We start from the raw sequence: 22,529 nt of genomic DNA on the forward strand, positions 1-22,529 counted from the left end.
TAAAATTCTCCCACCTGTGAACAAACCCAACTATTTTAAAAATGACTAATAAGGATTTTTCCTAAATACTAAAAAGTAGGCAGTTATTCTTGAAACTCTAAATAAAAATTAAAACATTCACGTTTTACAAATTCTGTTTTAATGACAGAATCACAAAAGCAGTTTTTATTTGGCAAGCTGTTTGCTTCTCTGCCTTACTCTACTCAAATCTGGTGGCCCTAACTGTTTAATGAAAACATGTTTAAACAGAGACCAGATGGCAAAGAGAGATTTCCTACATTAGGAGCTCAAGTATCTGAATTACGACATTAGACAAAAGGTAAGAAAAACATTCTGAATACTTTATTCAGGTAAAGTGTCTAAACGCACTTTGTGTGGTGTTTTAATGTCAAAGTATTATATAGATATAAAATATAAATTTTAACAACAATGATAAAAATTGATTCTCAGTAATACACTTAGAATTTAATTATATGAGATGTTGAATGAACTATTCAAACTTTATTGTTTGGGCATTTTGAAATTTTAATGGACAATTTAAAATTTTTAAAAGAATGATAGTAGTCATATTTATAAAATCACCAAAAATTAAGTAATCCAATAAGACACTTAAGTCAGTGACAAGAGCCAGTGATATTTTTCATGAATTATACTGGTGAGTCAGGTATGGAGTAATACTGTGAACTTAGACCAAACATTGTTGGTCTTCCTGTATCTCAAAGCCACAAGAATCTTTGGAACAATTACTGCCATTCAGTGCAGAGTATTCTGCCAAGTTTCCTGAGAGAATTCAGTCTGGTAAAATTAAGAAAATGATGTTCATTAACCCTATCTTATCTCCACATTCTCATAACTTATTTATTGTAACAAAGCCGAAATGAATAACATTTTTCTCAATCCATTTTCAAAAAGATTTTGTATCTGAAACAATAATACATTACCTTGTTCTCCAATATTTTCCATGGACACTATAAAAATAGAAAAGAGAAACAGGTAATACTTTGTAGGAAGCTTATGGCAACAGTACCAGCAGATACAGGGCTCCCAAGTAAGTTCATAATTTCAAACCTACATTCCTTAAAATTGTTTTAAAATTTCTTTCGAAAAGGGACAAGCTCCAGAGGGGGAGATTCAACCTTGCCTTTGTTGGCATATTAGCCCTGGAACTGTTTTTCCTTCCAACTACTGAGTTCAGATCAAAACAACGTTCTCTAGGTCACTGCATTTTCAGAGGCAGGTACTGCTCTTTGTAAATTGGCCTACCTAACTAGCTTCCCAGGAATCCCAGTATTGTGTCCTCAGCACACACTTTTGTTAAATTTCTATAGGTACAGATATTTGCCCAAAGACTAGTTGCTCCCTTGTACAATGAGGGACACAGTCAATGCACCTGAGAAACTGCCATCCTTGAGAGGTTGTTTGTAAACATTCCAAGGAAGCAGACAGAGAAATTCCAGGTTGTCATAATATAAAAGCTGAGGTAGTTCCCTTACTTCTGTTTTCTTGTTTTGTTTCTCATTTAGTCTTCTTTGTTTGTACTCAAGTCTTGTGGAAGTTTTGGTCTTATGTCAACTGAAGCAATATATGACCTTGTTTATTTATGTCAAATAAAGATGCCATTCATTTATTTTGAGAGAACAATATCCATGCTCTAGAATGTAATTTGCATAGCCTTAAGAATTAGTGGAATCAGAGAGTAACGTGAGATCTTTTTGAGATTATCTGATCCGCTTTCCCAAAAGAACTACTGAACATAAGCTTAGGTATTTCCAAAAATGGCAGAGCTCACAGAATGGGAGAGGAGCCCACTCTGTTACCGAATGCTCTATGAATGGTAAGATGTGTGCTGATACTGGCTTCTACCCACATAGCTCAGCTTTCAATATACAGCAATAAACAAAACCTAAATACTGGAGTTCCACATACCTAAAGTATGGTGTCCTTTTCAAATGTTCTCTTTGAGGCCAAATAATAAGCTGTTTTTAGATTTCTCACCAAATTTGATGTGGCTCCTTTAAATATTTCCTTTAACTTTCCAAGCAGGCCAACACATATGATCTTTGACTTAGAAATAACTAATCCACAAGAATGCTTGTAAATGCTAGAGAATCAGAGATTACGTTCTCACTGAATCCCTGAAGTGAATCTAAAAGCGGGGGTTGAGGAAAGACCCTAGGTAAGCTTGTCTTTTACAGTGACCCAACCACTCCTTTAAATGCATTTCTTTCTGATCACGGACTTCTTTATTTTCAAAGTGCTTTAAAATTAGATATAACTTATGCTTTGATCAAAATTTCTACTGAAGGTAGATGGAGCTAATCTAAGAGAATTGAAAAGAAATTTGATTCTAGTTGTGCACGCATGTAAGAAAAACCTTTAATTTCAGAGGTGCTGGTAGTTTTAAGGAAATGCATTTGCTGACCCATGACTTCAGCTGTCTGCATTGAAAGGGAGAATAAAACAAAATAAAGAATTTTGAGATACTGTTACACTTCACCAAAGAAGACATGCCAATGGATATGGGCACATGGTAAAAATACTCATTAGCACCAAGTATCAGGAACTGTGAATCACACTGGCCAAAATATAACTCCCATGTGGGAGGCTACCCGATACCAAAAAACAGCTGGAAAGAAAAAGTGCTGGGGGGAGGTGTCGGGAAAAAGGGCTCTTCATTCACCATTAATGTAAACTGGTTCAGCTCTTAGGTAAACAGTATGATGATTTCCCAATAAATTAAAAATACACTTGCTAGGGGCTCCCAGCATCCCATAGGGTCCCTCGAATACAGCCAGGAGTAATTCCTGAGTGCAGAGCCAGGAGTAACCCCTGTGCATCGCCGGGTGTGACCACAAAAGCAATATATATATACATATATATATATGTATAATACATATATATACACACACACATCTATGTTCATCGTAGCACTATTTACAAGAGCAAAGATTGTATTTGCTGCAAATAACCCAGTAGCCAACAATAAATAAAGATGTGTTCTATCTACACAATGGAAAACTACTCAGCTATAAGAAAAGATGAAGTCTTGCCTTTTACTATAATATGATTAGTACTAGAGAGGGTAATGGTAAGTGAAAAAGGAAGTGTTAGGAGAAAGAAAAAAACAACGGATAACCTCATTCATATGTAGAATATAAAAAAATAAGAAGCAAGGAAGCAGAGAAAGTAAAATGTAAACTCACCTTTAGAACACTAAGTACAGAACTGACTAGGGTTGTTCTTAGTCAGTCCTAAGAGTGGGCTGAGAAGTATGGACTGTGGTGGGGAATATTGTAACTCTGTTATGGGAACATACATTTAGAAGAGGTATGGAACTGTACACCTGAACCATGTTGTCTTGCAAACCAGTGACATATAAACACACCTTTCAAAATGAAAGAAATAATAGAAAGTAAAGTTAGCATGGGCCAATAATCTTTTTTTAAAACTTGAATCAGTACTATTTGGCTAGATATGTATCCAACAAAAGCTTTTTATTTTAAGCTGTTTTTTCCTACATGTATTTCAAAATCCAAAGATTGCCTATTTTTCTCAACAGAGCAAGTTAAACATAGATATGTTATATGTGTTTGGTAATTCCAGTAACATTTATAAAGTTGTGAAAAATCAAAAAGTCTATTTACAATTACACTCCCACATAGATTATGATCCTACCAAAATTTCTATATACAAGTCTTTAAATTTTGTCCACAGAATTTTCTGTTACTCTTAGTCCAAAAAAGAATTTCAATGTTTCTCTGATTATTATATAAGAAGTTTAGCATCATTTAACTTTTTTTTTTTTAATTTTAGAGAGGTAGTTTTGGGACCACACCACATACCCAGAAGTGCTTAAGGGCTGCTGTTGGTTCTGTGCTCAGGAATTACCCCTGGCTCTGTGCTCGGCAAATACTTCTGGTGGTGCTCAGGGGACCATATGGGTGTTGGAGATCGAACTGAGTTTGACTGCATGCGAGGCAAGCACCCTACCCATTGTACTATCTCTCCAGCGCCAAGACTTATTTCAATTAACATAATAGATTTCAGTTCCATCCAAATTTCAGCGAATTATATGGTTGTATCAAGTAAATTTTACTGGTTTACTTCCCTTTTATTGAGAGCCTTTTATATATTCTGGACACAATCACATATCTTTATAAAAATTACAAGTGAGGCTAGTGTAAATATTTGTCAAATGATTTCACTATCACTGTCATCCTGTTGTTCATCAATTTACTCATGTGGGTGCCAGTAACGTCTCCATTCGTCCCAGTCCTGAGATTTAAGCAGCCTCTCCTTACTCGTTTTTCCCAATGATTGGAGGCTCTTTTCAGACTGTTATTATTACTGGTTTTGGCATATCAGGACGTTACTTTAAAGAAAACTATGCAAAAGATGTCAGAATATATATATATACATATATACAGTATATATGTATATACATATGTATGTATATATATATGCCTCATATATATATATATATATATATATATATGCCTCTCGGAAAGCCCGGCAAGCTACTGAGAATATCCCGTCCGCATGGAAGAGCCTGGCAAGCTCCCTGTGGTGTATTCAATATGCCAAAACAGTCAAATGATTTAATACTAAAAATTTAATAATTTATTGTTTATTAATCAAATAAAAACACATTTTTCATTTAGTTTATTCATTTTTTGTGTATGTCCCATGTGAATGAAATAATTCAGTGATTATCTTTTATGATACAACTTATTTTACTAATTGTAATAGTTTTCAGGTCCAACATTCTACAAATGGCAGAATTTTATCCTTTTTTATAGCTTAAGAGTATTCCTTTGTATAGATATACTATTGCTTCTTTATCAAGTCATCTGTTACAGGCTCTAAGTTTGTTTCCAGATCTTGGCTACTGTAAATAATGCTGTAATAATCATGGATGTATGTATCTCCTCTAATTACTTTATTCTTTTAATTGAGTCACCGTGAGATATACAAAGTTATTCATAATCAAGTCTCGGTCATATCTGCACTCATTTGTGGAGTATAGAATAACATCACATGAAGCTGACACCCAAGGACAGTAGATACAAGGGTCAGGAGGATTGCCCCATAGCTGGAAGACTGCTTCATGAGCGGAGGAGAGAAGGCAGATGGAATAGAGAAGGGATCACTAAGAAAATGATAACTGGAGGAATCAGTCGTGATGGGAGATGTGTGCCGAAAGTAGGTAATGGACCAAACATGATGACCTCTCAGTGTCTGTGTTGCAAGCCATAATGCAACACAGTAGAGAGAGAGTATGAGGAATATTGTCTGCCACGGAGGCAGGGGAGGGTGGGAAAGGGGGGGCGTATACTGGAGATACTGGTGGTGGGGAATGTGCACTGATGGAGGGATGGGTGTTAGATCATTGTGTGATTGTAACCCACACATGAAAGCTTGTAACTATCTCACTGTGATTCAATAAAAATTTTTTAAAAAGTCTCAGTCATACAATGTTCAAATACACATCCCTTCATCAATCAGTGCACATCCCCCCACCAATGTCCCTAGTTCCCTTCTGCCTGGCTCACTCTGCCCTCCGACCCCACAACATCCGAATACTGCCTCTATCTTGATGTGACAGTTGGTCCATGTAAAAACTTCTCACAAAAATGAATTACATTTCAGGGTCACTGCCTCTTTAATTTATTTAACAAATAAAAATAATTGCTTTTAACAAAGTTCTAAATTTTATGTTTGCCTTATAAAAGTTAGATATAACTTACTCTTGGGAATGAGAACAGCGCTCTTATAACACTAAAATAGTTTTCATTTGTACATCTGGTGACCATCTAAATACAAACAACAAAAATGGGTAACAACTTAATTTTTATTTCAAAAATTTATTTGCCTAATTTCATCTTGGATTAGTCTGATTTATTCTTTTCCATGGCCTAAATAAAAATATTTTCAGAAATTTCGAACTTTCCAATATACCTCCCAAACTTGAGAATTTTCCACAGTGAACTGCAATAGAGAGCCTGGCAACAAGGACTCTGACTTATTGAAAGGTGCTAAGTAATTATATCACCCTCTCGGCACCTATAGCCTATAGAACAAGAGATAGTAGCAACTGTCTAAATTGTAAATGATGAGTAGTAAATGATCAGACTCAACACTGATGTTTCTTTTGCCAGGGCCAAAATGAAGGCCTTTAAGAATCAGAGCTTGGAATCTTGAACCATCATGGAATCTGCAAGGTTGGTGGTCTGGGCTGTCAGTTCTGTTTTCTGGTGGATATTTCTGGCTACTTAATTGTTCCCTCCTAAATCATTCTTTACAAGTGCTTCAGACCAGCACTTGTCCTTCATACTGGTCCACGGACCAGCAATTACAACCAAGGCAGCAGATCAATGACTTTCAAAATTTCTACACCCATGGACTGACTCTAGTTTGTGGAGTGATAGCTGAAGACTACTGATCTAAGAAAGAGAGTAGGGTATTGATATCAGGTCAATTACCAGTTTAGAAATTATAAAACTTGTAACTTCGGAGGTGGGGGTAGGTTTGAGATAACATCTGGCAGAACACAGGGGTTAGCCCTGGTGGTGGTCAGGAGACTACACCAGGCCAGGCATCAAATCATATGTATGCACAACGTGATCTAGCTCTTTGAACTATACATTATGGAGTGATAACTTTTTAGTATCAATTTTAAAACTGTGTAAAAACAAAATACACAAATCAAAATTGGAGTAGTACTTTCAAGGTAACAGCCCCTAATATATTAAAGAATACTTCTCAAGGTTTATTCAAGTCTGACTTGAATAAATTTTCTTACTTGTTTTTGTTTTGGGGTGACATCCAGTGGTGCTTGGGGCTTACTCCTGGCTCTGTGTTCAGGTATCCTTCCTGGAGGGTTTTTGGGACCAAATGAGGTGCCAGAAATCAAACCCATGTGGGCCATCTGTAAGACAAGTGCCCAATCTGCTGTACTATGACTCAGACTTGAATAAACATTTTTAAAAACATATGCTCCTTTATCCTTTTTTGCTATAACAATTAACAATCATTTAATTCAAGGATCACTAAACTGCAGCTGTCAAGTCAAAAACAAAATGTTATTGGAACACAGGCATCTAGTCCTTCACATGGCTATTTCAGTGTTACAATGGCAGAGCTGGGAATTAGTAGCAGGGACACTTTGGAATGCAGAACCTAAAAGATTTCCTATATGACACTCTGTAGAAAAAGTTTCCCAACACCTATATACAAGGACTCTCCAGAGAAAAGAACCGATAGGAGTATGCGTCTATGTGTATATATATGTAAGTGTGCATGGGGATGTAACATTATATTTATAATATATATGTATGAACTGGGAGAGAGAGAATATTTAAGAAATTGGTTCTCATAGCTGTGGCAGCTGGGAAGTGTGACATTTGCAGGGCAGGTTGGCAACAACATTTACACTATTTAACCAAGCTCCTAGCTGACATAACTGAGCCAAAGTTAAATCATACCCTGAATGCACAGCTTACATATGACAGTAAGAAGAAATGTGTTGATATTTTGTATCAGTTATCAAGTCCAGTTTATTATTATCAATCAATAAATTAAAACATATCTATCCCACTTGCTATAGTACATATTTATGTATTCACTGTCACTGTATCACTGTCATCCCGTTGCTCATCGATTTGCTCGAGCAGGCACCAGTAACATCTCCATTGTGAGACTTGTTACTGTGTTTTGGCATATCGAATACACCATGGGTAGCTTGTGAGGCTCTGCCATGCGGGCGAGATATTCTTGGTAGCTTGCCAAGCTCTCCGAGAGGGGCAGAGGAAACAAACTCTGGTCGACTGCCTACAAGGCAAACGCCCTACCTGCTGTGCTATCAATCCAGCCCTAGAGAAAAAATTTCCTCCATTATAATTAAAAAAATTGAAAACAAAAATAATGCTATCCAAATTAAATTTATGTATACACCCATCCATATGAAATAAAAGAGCTCTAAAATATTAATTTAATTCTAGATTAAAAAGCAGGGGATCAGAACTGGAAGTTAGAACAGGGGGCAAGGCATTTGCTTTGCATGTGGCCAACCATGGTTCTAAACCCTGGTACCTTCCTGAGCATCGCCAGGGTACAGCTGCCGAGCACTACTGGGTGTGGTTCCTCTAACTCCCAAAATTAAAAAATGCATAAAATAAGGGTCATCTCAAATATTATTTTAATTATCTATTTACCAACTGAGTTTTGACAATATGACTTTATTATACATTGAGAGTTTTCTATAAAATATTATACCTATTTATCAGTAGCAGCCCAATGAACTGTTGGTGATTAAATCTAGTTCAAGTACATGCCAAATCCAAAACTTTAGATACAAAATACGCCTTCATAGTAGATAAAAAATGTACTTTCCCCTCAATATGTACTTCCCCCCCAAGTTAGCAAGGAACAGTTACATAATTGTTTCTAAAACAGTTTGGTTTTGGGATATATTCATCGCAAATGTACTACTGAAATATCTTTATTTCTTTTTCTCAATTTTATTTTCCTTGCATTCAAACTCTCTTTTGGGGGGAGTAATTTATTGATTTTATTGCATACATGCAGTAACTTTTCTATGAAAAAATCAAGGCTACTTTCAAATTCAACATGATACAGATAAGTTGATGTAATATGTGTAAGTTCATAATGAAGAATATAAAAATGCAAATTTGATTCGAATGAATCTTAAAAGGTAAGTTTTAAGCCAGCCTGTTTTAGTTTTTGCTTATATTTAATTCATTTATTGAACAACACTCATTAACTCCAGTATACTTAAAATATTGAGGATAGATGGTAAATGAGATTTTATCTCTGTGCTAAAAATACAAATCTTTTAAAATCATTTTAGAGAGTAAAACTGAGAAAACAGAAACAGTTAATATAAATATATTCAGTTAAGTAACAGAAGCAGCTCAGAGTCAGATCAATACAGATAGAATAGTGCCAGAAAATTCCAGCTTTAATTGTTTCTGTCCTGACAAAATACCTTCTTCGACCTAGCTAGCTGTGATTCACTTTTCTAACCTGTATACAGGGAAATCTGCCCAAATGCAGTCTGCCCACTAACTTCTTATCACTCCCTCAACCCACTCCACTGGTCCTTCATTCATTTCTGCATTTCACTGCTATCACTCCTGTCAAGGTCACCAACACTCCACTGCTAAATCTTGGTACTCAAATTGCTTTAGCAAAATTATTTACACCTCCTTTGGTAATAATGTCAAATTGACAGTGAATCCTGTAATAAAATTGGCCTGTTGTGACCTCTTGAAGCAGAATCCTTTGTCATTTCAACCCTTTTCCAAGAAGCTCTAGTCCATTTTTACTGTATTAGAGGCAACAATTTCAGCAGCAAGACACGAGCCAAATCATTCCCGGAACACTGGTGATGTTACTGCTAAATCATCTTAGTGACAGACCTAAGAAAAATATATTATTAACTTTGCTACTTCCAGTTGAATTTCAATTATATTCTTTTCCAACAAAAGATTTTAAATGTTATTTCCTTTATCACAGCTCTACTTACCTTTTAAGTTTTAGCAATGTTTTGCTCTTTTGTATTCCTCACAGGTCATTTCTATTTTATTGATCACAGTCAACAAGCTAACCTCATATTATGCCACTACCCCCTGGGGATAATCCTTCAGCTACCTTGCATTTTCTTGTTTTTTTAACACTTTGATACTGGTGTTGCAATTTGTGTTAATTAAGTCACATCCATGTGTGCCACTAGTGGTACATCAACAAGTTAAACATGCCTGTGATGGCTCTTCCTATAGCCTTAGCACTTGCATTTTGCTAAATCTAGACTCTAGTCTTGTCCTCCCAGTATGTATGACTTTGATCATGATATTCAGCTTATTTGTGGTTCAGTTTTAAAAGGAACTTTTTTTTTTAATCTGCCAATTTCTCCTGAATTTTCCTTTGGTTCTAAAATTACTTTCAGTGTCCCACCTCTCAAGTTACTACCTTTTAAAAACCTAGGGAAAAAACACATTCCACAAAAGAAATCATTCCACCCCCCCAAATTATTGACTTTTAAAGATCTAGGGAAGAACTCATTCCACAAAGAAAGAGTATTTGTAGGCACTGCCTTTGTCAAGGATAGAATAGTAGTTTCAGAACAGAAATAAAAAATTAAGATAAGACTTCATTGCACAGAATTTAGATTGTGAACATGTAGTTTCCAATTGTGGCTCACTGAGTTACCATAAAAAAAAAAGGCAAACCTACCATTCTTAGTAGTCTGAACCAGAATACTGTGCCAGGAAATCTATATGTTCCTCACTGGATTCCCACACAATTCCTAAAATACTCATCTCGCAATAAGAAAAACATGAGCTTTTTAAAAATATAAATTCACAATGTCATCTCACTGGAAAGCTTTCTATGGCTTTGCACTGACTGAATATATAATAAAGTCCAAATTTCCTTCTTATGCCTCAATAGCATCATCTGACTTCTGTCTACCTCTCTAAGATAATTCCTGTCACTTGTCCTCTTGCTAACTTGTAGACAGGATGACCTTTTGATGTTTCTGGAACACACCAAACCGAAGTGTCTTTGCTTAGTTTGAAAATATCCTTACTAGCTCTATAATTGGTTCATTCCTTAACATCTTTCAAGTTGCAATTTAAATGTCAGTTTCTCACAGAGACTCTTGACCAGTTTTTCCCTGCAGTCATTAACTCAGTATGGTAGCCTCTCAACACTATTTACAGGGAATATGTTCCAGGACCCCTAATGGATGCCTGAGTAGCACCAAAGCACATATATTATGATTTTCCCCCCTAACATATACTTGGCTTAAGGCTTAATTTATAAATTAGGCACAGTAAGATATAACTAATAATAGAATAGTAATAGGTATACTGAAATATAATTTGTATAAACGTGCCATCTCTCCCAATACATCTCATTTTAATAATAATTTTGGAACATTATAAACTTTGGGTAACTAATACCAGAGAAAGCAAAATGAGGGATAGTATTCATAAATATTACAACTAATATTACTTAGTATTCTTCCTTAACACTAAATACATTTATAATTTTTTTTACATGTTCGCTGAGGTTTGAATCCTTGATCTGCCACCAGTTTAATGTTTTATCTTGGTATTTCTGAGCCTTACGGATAACTTTTGTATATCTTGGATATTAGACTTAGGAAGATTCTGATAAAGTCTGGCTTGCATCAGAATCTCAACATGAGCAGCAGAAACTATAGAATTAAGGGAGGAGTAGGACTTCTGGGGTAAAAGGATGAATCCTTTCACCTCTAATCCACAATTTATACCTAAAAATTACACTGATTAAAACTATGTGGAAATCATTAAATCACCATGGAAAATGATTAAAGGCTGAAGATCTTTAACTGAAGGGAAGGTCTTTCAAAATGCCAAATGAAATGCCAAAGTCAGAAATGAATGAGAGAATATATTAGATAATATGAACTAAGTCATAAGAAGTTTCATAAGAATAGATGATGGTAAAAATTATGCAAATAATGTTATCCAGATTAGCCATAAAAAGCATTAGTCATCTGAAACACAGTAATTAGAATATTACAAAAATAAATTGTTATTCTCCCAGAAGGGAATCTTTTGAAGCTGCAGTTTCCAAACTCATTCCCCTTCTCCCATAGTGGCCAGGTGCTGTCCCTATGATCTTTACTTAGTGAGCTGTCAAGAGTGGGCATTCCACCCCATGCCAAGTCTTTAGAGATGACCCCTAGATTAAGTTGACTTACTCAGAAAGACACTATAAACTGAACGGCTCAAAGGTATTTCCTACAAGTTATGGATAGTAGAAGTTCAAGATTAAGGTGTCTGAAGAATTGCTTTCTTCCGAGAACTCTCTTGGGTGTAGAGGTAACTATATTCTCCTGTTTCTTAACATTTGGTCTCTGTAAGTCTCTATATAAAAATGTCTTCTTCAAGGCAGATGGAATAGAGAAGTGATCACTAAGAAAATGATGGCTGGAGGAACCAGCTGGGATGGGAGATGCATGCCGAAAGTAGATAATGGACCAAACATGATGACCTCTCAGTGTCTGTGTTGCAAGCTATAATGCTCAAAAGTAGAGAAAGAGTATGGGGAATATTGTCTGCCTTAGAGGCAGGGGGAGGGTGGGAAAGGGGGGGTTATACCCGGGATATTAGTGGTGGGGAATGTGCACTGGTGGAGGGATGGGTGTTTGATCATTGTGAGACTGTAACCCAAACATGAAAGCTTGTAACTATCTCACGTAAAATTTAAAAATTTTTTTTAAAAAGTCTTCAAATGAAGTCACCAGTTACAATGATCTCTTCTAAACGTAATTACTTCTTTAAAGGCCTTATCTCCAAATAAGTCACATTCTGAAGTTTATCAGACTAAGATGGCAATTTGTGAATGTGAAGTATTGCAGGGGAACACACAATTCAGTCTGCAGCATGAGTCTAGTGTGAGCCGAGCTGGGCTAAGGCAGCAGGTGAGTAAGGAGGGAATCATGGGCAGGAAAGTGGAAAATCAGGCGACAAGGGTCAAGAATATAATAAAGGGCACATTTTTTTGAGTGGTTACTATATGCCAAATTATATATGTATAATTTTGTTGTACAACTTACACATATGAAACTCATTTAAGCCCAAAATCAATCTGAAAGGCATAGTATTATTTTTATCATTTTAATGAGAGTCTCACGGAGGCAAAATAACTTTCATAATGTTACCAAATTCCTCATATGGAAATAAGATCTAAATCTATATCTTTGCAGGATTCCCTTGGCTGCCCAGCTATGGAGTGCCTGGCACTGCTCACAACAAACACAGCCTGGCTGCTTTGTCCTGGGCAGCTCTCCCCACAGAGTTCCCTGTTGGTTGCTCTCATATCACTTCCTGACACTTCTCACTAAAGACCTTGTGCAGAGAAGGGTTTTCACTTGTCTCTTTTAATCCCTCTTCCCCCAGAGACCAATTTAGTCACAGATACTTTCTGCAAACTCTGGGCACAACTTAAATATTTATTCATTTTCCAGGACAGTACTAAAGAGTTGAACTTTACAGAGGTCTCCATTTAAGCACTAGTGAAGGAACAAAGAGTTGGTGTTCTAGGACAAATATGAGATGGTAGTGGAAGAAGATAAGGAGATGAGACAGGGTTTCTGGCTTCCTTTTTCAACTATAGAGGGAAAGGAGGATAATTCTTGAGATCTGTACTATTATCAAGTACATGGGAATATCCCTTCCTTTGAACCAAACCAGAAATGAGACAGAACTTAAATCCCAGAATGGTAAATTTCCAGGTTAGAAGTTATTAGGTTTTTTTCCTCTCCCTCTCAACATTTCTTTCTCAACTTGCCCAAATCATTGCTCTGAATATTTAAATATCTCTGTTGTGCAGAGAGAGTATAAAATGTTACCCTCCCAACTAAGAGCCATCAGTACACTCACTAAATCTTTATGTATATCATTAGGTTTTAAAAATGTATTTGTTTTGAAAGGGAATAAAAACTTTGCTTCATGATGATGGTCCTGAGAAAACTCACTGCCACTTTCTTCTTTGTAAAAGGAAAAGACAATTTCTGAACCACTGAGTATAGTAAGTGGTATACTTAAATAAAGAAATTTGATCTCAGGGCTGATCCTAGGCTCTTAGTGTCCTCATTTCAAAATGTACTTAATGGAATCCTATAATCTCTCTGCCTAGATGAAAATAGAAGATCCTCAGTGCCAGCAGCTTGTGTACATTTAATTGCAGGTGTGTTTACTTCTCCTGTGCAGTGCTACAGCATCCACCCATGTGTACATGGCTACAATTCAATTCATGTCCTCACAGTTCCGGATCTTCTCAACTTCCTTTTCAGTTCCAGGTGCCTTTCTTTGGGTTGGGCTTGTGAGGTCCTAAGTGACTCCTCTAAACCATGTAAATGTATGAAGGACACTATACAGTCAGAAAAATTCCATCTAGTTCCCATATAATAGCTGTCTATAGTCAGGGGAAAGTCAAGTAGGAGGTTATAGATCCTTGAAGAATCCCCCTTATTAATCAGGTACAACAATTTATAATTAAAAAGACCTCAGATTATCTTACCCAATAGCTTCATCTTTCTTATACAAGTCTATGTTCATTTTCTTATTGGAAGCAAGAAAATTTCCACTTACTTTGTTATTTCATATTTTATCTGGATCTTTTAGCAATATTATAGAAGACAATATTAAGACTGTATATATAAAATGTGCATTGCATACACATTTATATGTAATATTTGGTTTGGAGCAATACCTGGTGGTATTTTCTGTGTTCATGAGTGTTCTGTGTTCATGAGTGACTTCTGATGATGCTGTGGGATATTGGAGATCAAACTGGGGTTAGCTACATGCAAGGCAAACATCTTACCTCCTATACTTTCTCTCCAAACCTGAAAGTATGTATATTTTTAACTACCAAAGATTAGCTATTTCATTTATTTTTATATTTTTGGTTTTGGGCCACACCCTGAAGTGCTCTGGGGTCACTCCTTCCTTGGCACTCAGGAATTACTCAGGGAACCATATAGGATTCTGGGGATCAAACTGGGTTAATCACATGCAAGAGAAGCATCCTACCCACTTTACTATTGCTCTAGGCCCCAAGTGTCTCATTTATTAGATTTATAAGCTTAATGTTCAGTGCTAAATGACCTAAATGCTGAATATAGACTATATGTTGAGTGCAGATTACAAATAACAGAGCACATATATTATAAAAGTAAACTAATATTTCCAGTTTCATGTAAATTATTTTACACTTATGCAGCAATTAATGATATTCATAGAATGGAACTATAAAAAATTGCAATTTAAACCATTATGCATCTTTAATCCAAGAGAAGGATGAATTTAAAAGTTTAAAACATCACCAGCATCAGCAATAATTACTGCAGTGCAGCATTGGGTTACAACATCTATTAAAATGGGCAAGATTATAAAACTTTTTACTGGTTCACCCTTTAGTACTGAAACATTAGCACTTCATTGCTATATTTTCATAAGATAAAGTTATTACACAATTTTTTGATCAGTTTGAATTACAATATTCTTTTCCTTCTTATTTGCAACAACGTATACATTTACCTTATTCTTCATTTACCTATAGCACAAACACATTCCACTTGACAGTAATTCAAATTATAAACATATTTGTATGTATCAGATGCAGCAAAAGCAAATGTAACATAACCATAAACCAAGAGCCTACAGACAAAAGATTTACACAACTATTCGCTGTGAGATAGCGTATTATGATAATAAAATAAAATATATTAAAAAGAACCAAATTAGAGATATGTGTTGATGTAAATGGAAGGTATAAAATATTGTGTGAGGAATTAAAAAAAATAGTCATCAATATGTGGGCTAAGTTTCTTCATCTGCTCAGTGTAAACTATTTTTATGTCTCCTGATTATATATTACTGCTTTCTGTTTTCTGTTCTTATAACCATTTTTCAAGTCAATGGAGTAATGGTACAAGTACACCATTTATAGTCTATAACATGTTGCTCTCTAAAATACAAATTTTGTAGCAGTTAGCATCAGTACTCTGGTTGTTCAGAAACTATTGTTAAATCTGAACAGGAGGCTTTTCTCAACTTTTTTTTTGCGCAGGTCATGACAGTCAGCATTCTCATAAGAGTGCTATGTAGGTGAAAAAGGATTGTTCAAGATTGATTGTCCACCACCTTTTCTGCTGATTAAATAAAAGGGAGGTAATTAAAAACTGTCACAGTGGCATTATCATAGGTGTCATGGAAATATACAGAGACTTTCAAGTTTGGACAATTTTAAAAGGATATATAGTAAAGCCTATGGAATCATATTTCCCTAAAAACTATCTATTCCAATTTCTAAAATAAAAAATAAGAATAGAGCTTCCATGTGATCCAGTGATTCTACTTTACACATCTACTCCCAGAATGCAGAAACACTAATTTGAAAAGATATATGGTTGAAAACCATACTAACACATTTGGTTTATAGCAGTGCTAAGTACAACAGCACAATATAGAATCAGCCCAAATGTCCAACTACAGATGAATGAATAAAGAAAGCTTGGTATATATACATAATGCATGTTAAGTGAAGTTAGTGAGAGGGAAATGGACAAATACCAGATGGTCTCACTCATCTCTGTTGTAGATAGAGAAACAGAACAAGGGAACAGATAATGAAAGAGTATACCCAGTATACCCTGGCCAGCTGCTGTGAGCAGTCCTGTTTTTGACTAGCCAACCCTACATTTTTGAATCCCTGCAAATTCCCAGGCTTTTCTGATAAACAAGGAATTAACAATTATTCATCATAAAATTCTTCCCCAGAGCTTAGGCTCACAGGGAGACTAAGATAATGGACAATACCTGAGGCACATGGCCAAAAAGACTCAAACCAGCCTAATCACCCTGCATTCCCTGCATTTTGTAGATTCCCTGCATTCTAATATGTGTCAATTGATAAGAAATGCAAAAGGCCTTTAAAAAGGCCTAAACAAAACTTTTACTTATAACTTAGTCCTGCACTTGGGGAGCTCCTTTTCTTTTCTCTTCTACTTTCCAATAAACTTTTCTACTTTCCAACTCTGAGTCTGAGAATCCTTATTAATTCATAATTTTCATTCTTGAAAATATTGAAGAATCTAGGAATCGAGAACAAACACAGAGACTAGCTGCTGCTGCTTTTGCCTCATCTGCATCAATAATATCAAGTGAAAAAATTCATGGCTTTGGACCACGAAACTGAAATTACTCAGCAGTGTGTAAGAGGGGGTGGCAGAAGGAAGAGGACCAAAAGTAATAGAAAAAGCAGTGATGGAGAGTTTTGGGCACTTTGGTGATGATAATGGCCAATAACTTTGTACATCAAAACCATAAATGTTAACATTTTTGTAACCATGCTACCCATGGAGAATGTAAGGAATCTATGTGATAGTGTGTCATCTTTATGAGTGACAGAAATGTTTGGGTACTGTTCAAAAAATTTCACACTGACTAATTAAAACTCTATCCCTGGTGAACAATGTCACTGATGTTAGATCACACAAATCTCCAGGGGGTACATTACTTAAACCTGAAATCCCTTTTCTTTTGGGAGGAATGGAGGGTGGAGCATGGGTGAGTATGACTTCCTAAAATTACCCTTAAAAGCTGCCTTTTCTTGGACTGGAGGGAGTAGTGTGTGTAGGGTGTTTGCCTTGCATGTAGCTGATCTGGGTTCAGTCTCTGGCATCCCATATAGTCCTCTTGCCCCACCAGAAATGATAACTAAGCTCAGAGCTAGGAGTAAGACCTGAGCACCACTGTGTGTGGCCTCCTAAAAACAAAAAGTTTCCCTTTCTTTAGCTCCCTAAAGTGCTCTCAAAATTCACATTATTCAATTTTGTCCTTATTTAACTAGTTATGAGTATTTTGTGAAAGTATATTCCTTTCTTCTCCTTGACACCTTATACCCCCAGGCTCCAGGAAAACCCTGCAATTTTCTTCCATTTCCTTGTTCTTTTTAGCTGGATCCTACTTGTCTCCTGAGCCTCAATGTTGGACATCTTTAGTGCTTGCCTCTGCCAATTTGATTACTACTTCTTTGTTGGAAGAAATGCATTCCAGTGTTAAGTATTTAAATCCATTTATATGATGAATATTCCCCACATTTATTCCTCAGGCCAAAGTCATAGAGGCAAAGTCATAAAGGATTCATTCGTTCTCTTTGTTTCAATATCAGTATGGAAGATCACCCACACTCCACATTCCAGTGCTACCCAGTTTTGCTATACTTACAGTTTTCTGCATATCAGCAGATCTTTATCCTTTTTGTTGTTCAGGTCAAAACACTGAAGTTATTTTTATTCCTTTCTTTCACAATAGACACCCACATATTGGGAAACCCTGATGTTTTTACTTTAAAAAATGTATCCGGAGGGTCTAGGGATGGCTCAGTAGTAGTGTCTGCCGCAGACATTAGGATGAGAGTGGATCCCTGCTACCACCCCATATATCAAGTGTGATCCCAGTGGCACTGCCATTAATAACCACTGATGCTACAGTAAAGGGTGCTATCTCCAGCACAGTGAAACCCAGTCTGTGCAGGCACTTTAACTAAATTGGACAATAGATAACATTCAAACATCATATAAAAAGCTCAAAATACATCCATAACCGAACCATGTCTCAACCTTTATACTACCCTGCACTAGAAGGAACTGATGGTAGTTCACTTTTTTGGATGAAATAGCTTATATTGCACAAAAGATAAAAGAATCATTTAAAAATATAAGCCAAAGCATGCCACAAAGATACTCAGTACTCACAGAGTCCTATGTAATGGCCCCTAGAACCTGTGACCTTTTCTTGTAGCACTCTAACCTTGAAACCTAGAGCCTCCTCTTCTCCTAGCTCCCTTCCACTTTAGCCCAAATGATCTCCCAGTTTCTCTTCTAAAATGTTTTCACATTTGTGCTCAGGTTTTTGAAAATACTGAGAATCACCAAGAAGGCCCACTGGCCTCCATAGCTCGCTGTGAGAGGACCGAAAAATAAAAACCAAAAACAACTAAAAAGAATTATAAGTAAATAAATATACAGATTTAAGTGTACCTATTCAAGAATTAAAACATTAACTCAAACTGGTCTCTGTCCTTCATCCTTCACCATGAGCTGAGTCCTCTCAAGATGTTCTGAATTATCGCTGGTCTTTATGTATAGCTATGTATGTAAATACATATTTAGGTGTAGGTAAGTACATAAAGCCATTATTGCCTTTCTTCCCAAAATATATAACAGAGTTATCACCTTGTTATAAAGGTTGATCATAAATTAGCCCCTACAATTTATGACTTCCAATTTGAAGCTTATAATCAAAACATTTTTCTTTTTCTGTAAATGATTTCAGGTACCTCTCATTACAGCTCAAAATCAGAGTTTTAGAGCTGGCTTTCTTTTTTTTTTTCCCCACTGAAGTACTACCAATGTTAAAAACATGTGCACTACCACATCCAAAAGAACAAAAGCAACCGCTGTTGGAGAGGATGTGGGGAGAAAGGGACCCTTCTTCACTGCTGGTGGGAATGCCGACTGGTTCAGCCCTTCTGGAAAACAATTTGGACGATTCTCAAAAAATTAGATATTGAATTCCCATTTGACCCAGCAATACCACTGCTGGGAATATATCCCAGAGAGGCAAAAAAGTACAATCGAAACAACATCTGCACATGTATGTTCATCGCAGCACTGTTTACAATAGCCAGAATCTGGAAAAAACCCGAATGCCCCAGAACGGATGACTGGTTGAGGAAACTTTGGTACATCTATACAATGGAATACTATGCAGCTGTTAGAAAAAAGGAGGTCAAGAATTTTGTAGTTAAGTGGATGGGCATGAAAAGTTTCATGCTGAGTGAAATGAGTCAGAAAGAGAGAGACAGACATAGAAAGATTGCACTCATCTATGGTATATAGAATAACAGAGTGGGAGACTATCACCCAAGAACTGTAGAAATAAGTACCAGGAGGTTGACTCCATGGCTTCGAGGCTGGCCTCACGTTCCGGGGAAAGGTCAACTCAGAGAAGCGATCACCAACTACATTGTAGTCGAAGGCCATGTGGGGGAAGGGAGTTGCGGGCTGAATGAGGGCTAGAGACTGAGCACAGCGGCCACTCAACACCTTTATTGCAAACCACAACAGCTAATTAGAGAGAGAGAACAGAAGGGAATGCCCTGCCACAGTGGCAGGGTGGGGTGGGGGGGAGATGGGATTGGGGAGGGTGGGAGGGACGCCGGGTTTACGGGTGGTGGAGAATGGGCACTGGTGAAGGGATGGGTTCCCGAACTTTGTATGAGGGAAGTATAAGCACAAAAGTGTATAAATCTGTAACTGTACCCTCACGGTGATTCTCTAATTAAAAATAAATAAATTAAAAAAAAAAAAAAACATGTGCACTACAAAAACTCTACAAAGTCAGACTATGTCTCAAATCCTTAGAAATTTGGCAAAATGCAATACTTCAGACTCAATCACATACTTTTTTGAGATGAACTTCAGGATTCAAAAGGATCAGTTCCAATCTTTGTTTTAAGCCATTTTATTGTTAACCTACCCTATAGCTATTATGAAACCTATTTTTATATGATGCCATCAGCTGAGACAGAAATCAAATTCCATGTCTATTTAAGAAAATAACCTTGACAAAGCATTTTGGTTTCCCCAATATCACTGAAAATTATAATCAAATAAATCTACAAATGCACATTATATTTTTCTGGAAAAACAAACTATTTTTTACAAGAATTATGCATACTATAAGATAAGCAAACTATCTTGAAAATATTGTAGTCTTTGGATACTCTTTTTTAAAGTATAGAGAGAAAAAGGTTTTGTGTGGAATATAATTTATTTTGTTAATCCACCCCTCTGTACCAATCCTGTCTGCTCCTCTTGGGTAGTAAGGCTAGAACATAAATCAAAAGAGGTCAAATTAAGTATACTAGGAATACTTAATGGGAGAAGCAATTCCAGGATACCATGGAGAAATTCTAGCAAATAAAATGCAATCATCGATAAAAGCACTTCTACATTTGGATTTTGAAATGTAATCAACAACACATCAAAAAGGAACTACTATTAAGTAGGCCTTTTAGAGTAGAGAGAAGTGCTACGATAACAAATGCAGCAAATAATTTAAGAGTACCTTTTAAATGAACATGAATCTTAAAACATTCCCAGCACTAATATTTATAAATGAGTCCAAGTCATTGACGAAAAGTCAAATTAGGAAAAATACTACACAAGTATTTGAAACTGGACTGTAATTTTGAAAGAAAAAAATTTTTAAAGATCGTGGATTATTACTTAATTGCTACCATATGTTTCTTAAGAAACCAGCACCCAGGGATGTGGTTCAGTGTTAGATAACCTGCACTGCAGGCATGAGGCTGCAAGTTTGATCTCTCACTCCTTCCCACACGGTCCAGAGTGATCCTGGTGACTCTGCTATTTGTGATCTCTGTCACCACAATAAAGTGTGTGACCCCTGGTGAGTACACTGACATCAGGTATATGACCTCCTGAGACCAAAATAATACCAATGAGAAGGAGAAGGGGAGAAATATAATAACAAAACAAATCAGGGCACTCTCTGCTTCCAGCTGCCCCTATCTCACCCCCTGCCATCTCCTGTCTAACAAATTCCACCCCTTTCCTCTCTCAGTAGCTAATGAGATAATCATTTAACTATTATAATTAAGATTTTCTTTATGAGGGTTAGAAAGATATTTTAACAATTTTCTGAGATGGAGGGTTTCCTAATTTGGTTTTCAGGCCACACCCAGTGGTACTCTGAGTTGACCCCTTATTCTGTGCTCAGGGAAAGGCTTAAAGGACCATATGTAGATGCCTGGGATCAAACCCGGGTGAGGTGTGTGCGAGGTAAGCACCCAACCCATTGTACTAATCTCTCCACAACAATTTTCTAATAGACTACTGCAGAAAAAAATTCAACCATGTCATACTTTATGAATTATTATTTATCTATGGTATATATAAGTCATAATTAAAAACCATAGGATTAAACATAATACTAAGATTTACAAAAATGATCATTGGAAAACTATCTTCCCAACAATAAGGATCTGTGCCATGTTCTCAATCTATAATTGTGCAAATGAGATGAGATGGTGGGAATACCACCATCACACAAAGAGCACTAGTCTTTGGCATCCTTGAACTCACCATTTCCCAGAGAAAAAGCTGATAGAGATAATACCTGTCATAAAAAACATAAAATCCACTGCACAGGCTATAAAATTAAGTCACGATTTCATTTTCCTGAGGGGGAAAAAAGCCGTATGTTTCCACCCAGATTTTAAAAATAACCAATTATGGTCTCATTGGGGCTGAATCAACAGCACAGCAGTAGGGCGTTCGCCTTTCATGCGGCTGATCCATGTTCGATTCATCCGCCCCTCTCGGAGAGCCCGGCAAGCTACCGAGAGTATCGCACCCACATGGCAGAGCCTGGCAAACTACCTGTGGCGTATTGGATTTGCCAAAAACAATAAGTCTCACAATGAGAGACGTTACTGGTGCCTGCTTGAACAAATCGATGAGCAATGGGATGACAGTGACAGTGACATGGTCTCACAGAGAAGTTTACATCCACAGCAATCGCTGGGACATATTTTTATTGTTGTTTTTGACTTGGCAATCCTTCCTACCATGAAAGCCAAAACACTCAAACACCTGTTTCATCTGAATGCTGGCAACTGGAATATGGATGCAGTCACCTCCACTCAGCCAGCTGGATGCTCCTACTTGGCCCTCTGACACTATAGCCATTTCTACAAAATCACAAGAATCGATGGAAGTTTCCAGGCTCTGGGATGGCTAGTCCCCAAGACAGTGATTCCTTCAAAAGCCATTGTTCTGGTGCAGTCAGCTCCATTTGTCCACTTCTCTTGATGTCTACCCATTCTCAGAGCTATGTTTTTGGCTTGGAGACCATACC

The 22,529-nt window shown here is 36.7% G+C and overlaps 1 protein-coding gene across 1 annotated transcript in view; it reads right to left on the reverse strand.

Moving 5' to 3' along the window:
• The window catches only part of ZDHHC2 (zinc finger DHHC-type palmitoyltransferase 2), a 71,969-nt gene that overhangs the window by 41,878 nt on the left and 7,562 nt on the right, over positions 1–22,529 (reverse strand). Inside the window, exon 2 of the mRNA XM_055118854.1 lies at positions 942–968. Coding sequence (XP_054974829.1) covers positions 942–968 — 27 coding nt within the window. The remainder of the gene's footprint in view (positions 1–941; positions 969–22,529) is intronic.

This window comes from Sorex araneus, chromosome 1 (assembly GCF_027595985.1).
Source record: "Sorex araneus isolate mSorAra2 chromosome 1, mSorAra2.pri, whole genome shotgun sequence".
Lineage (NCBI taxonomy): Eukaryota > Metazoa > Chordata > Mammalia > Eulipotyphla > Soricidae > Sorex > Sorex araneus.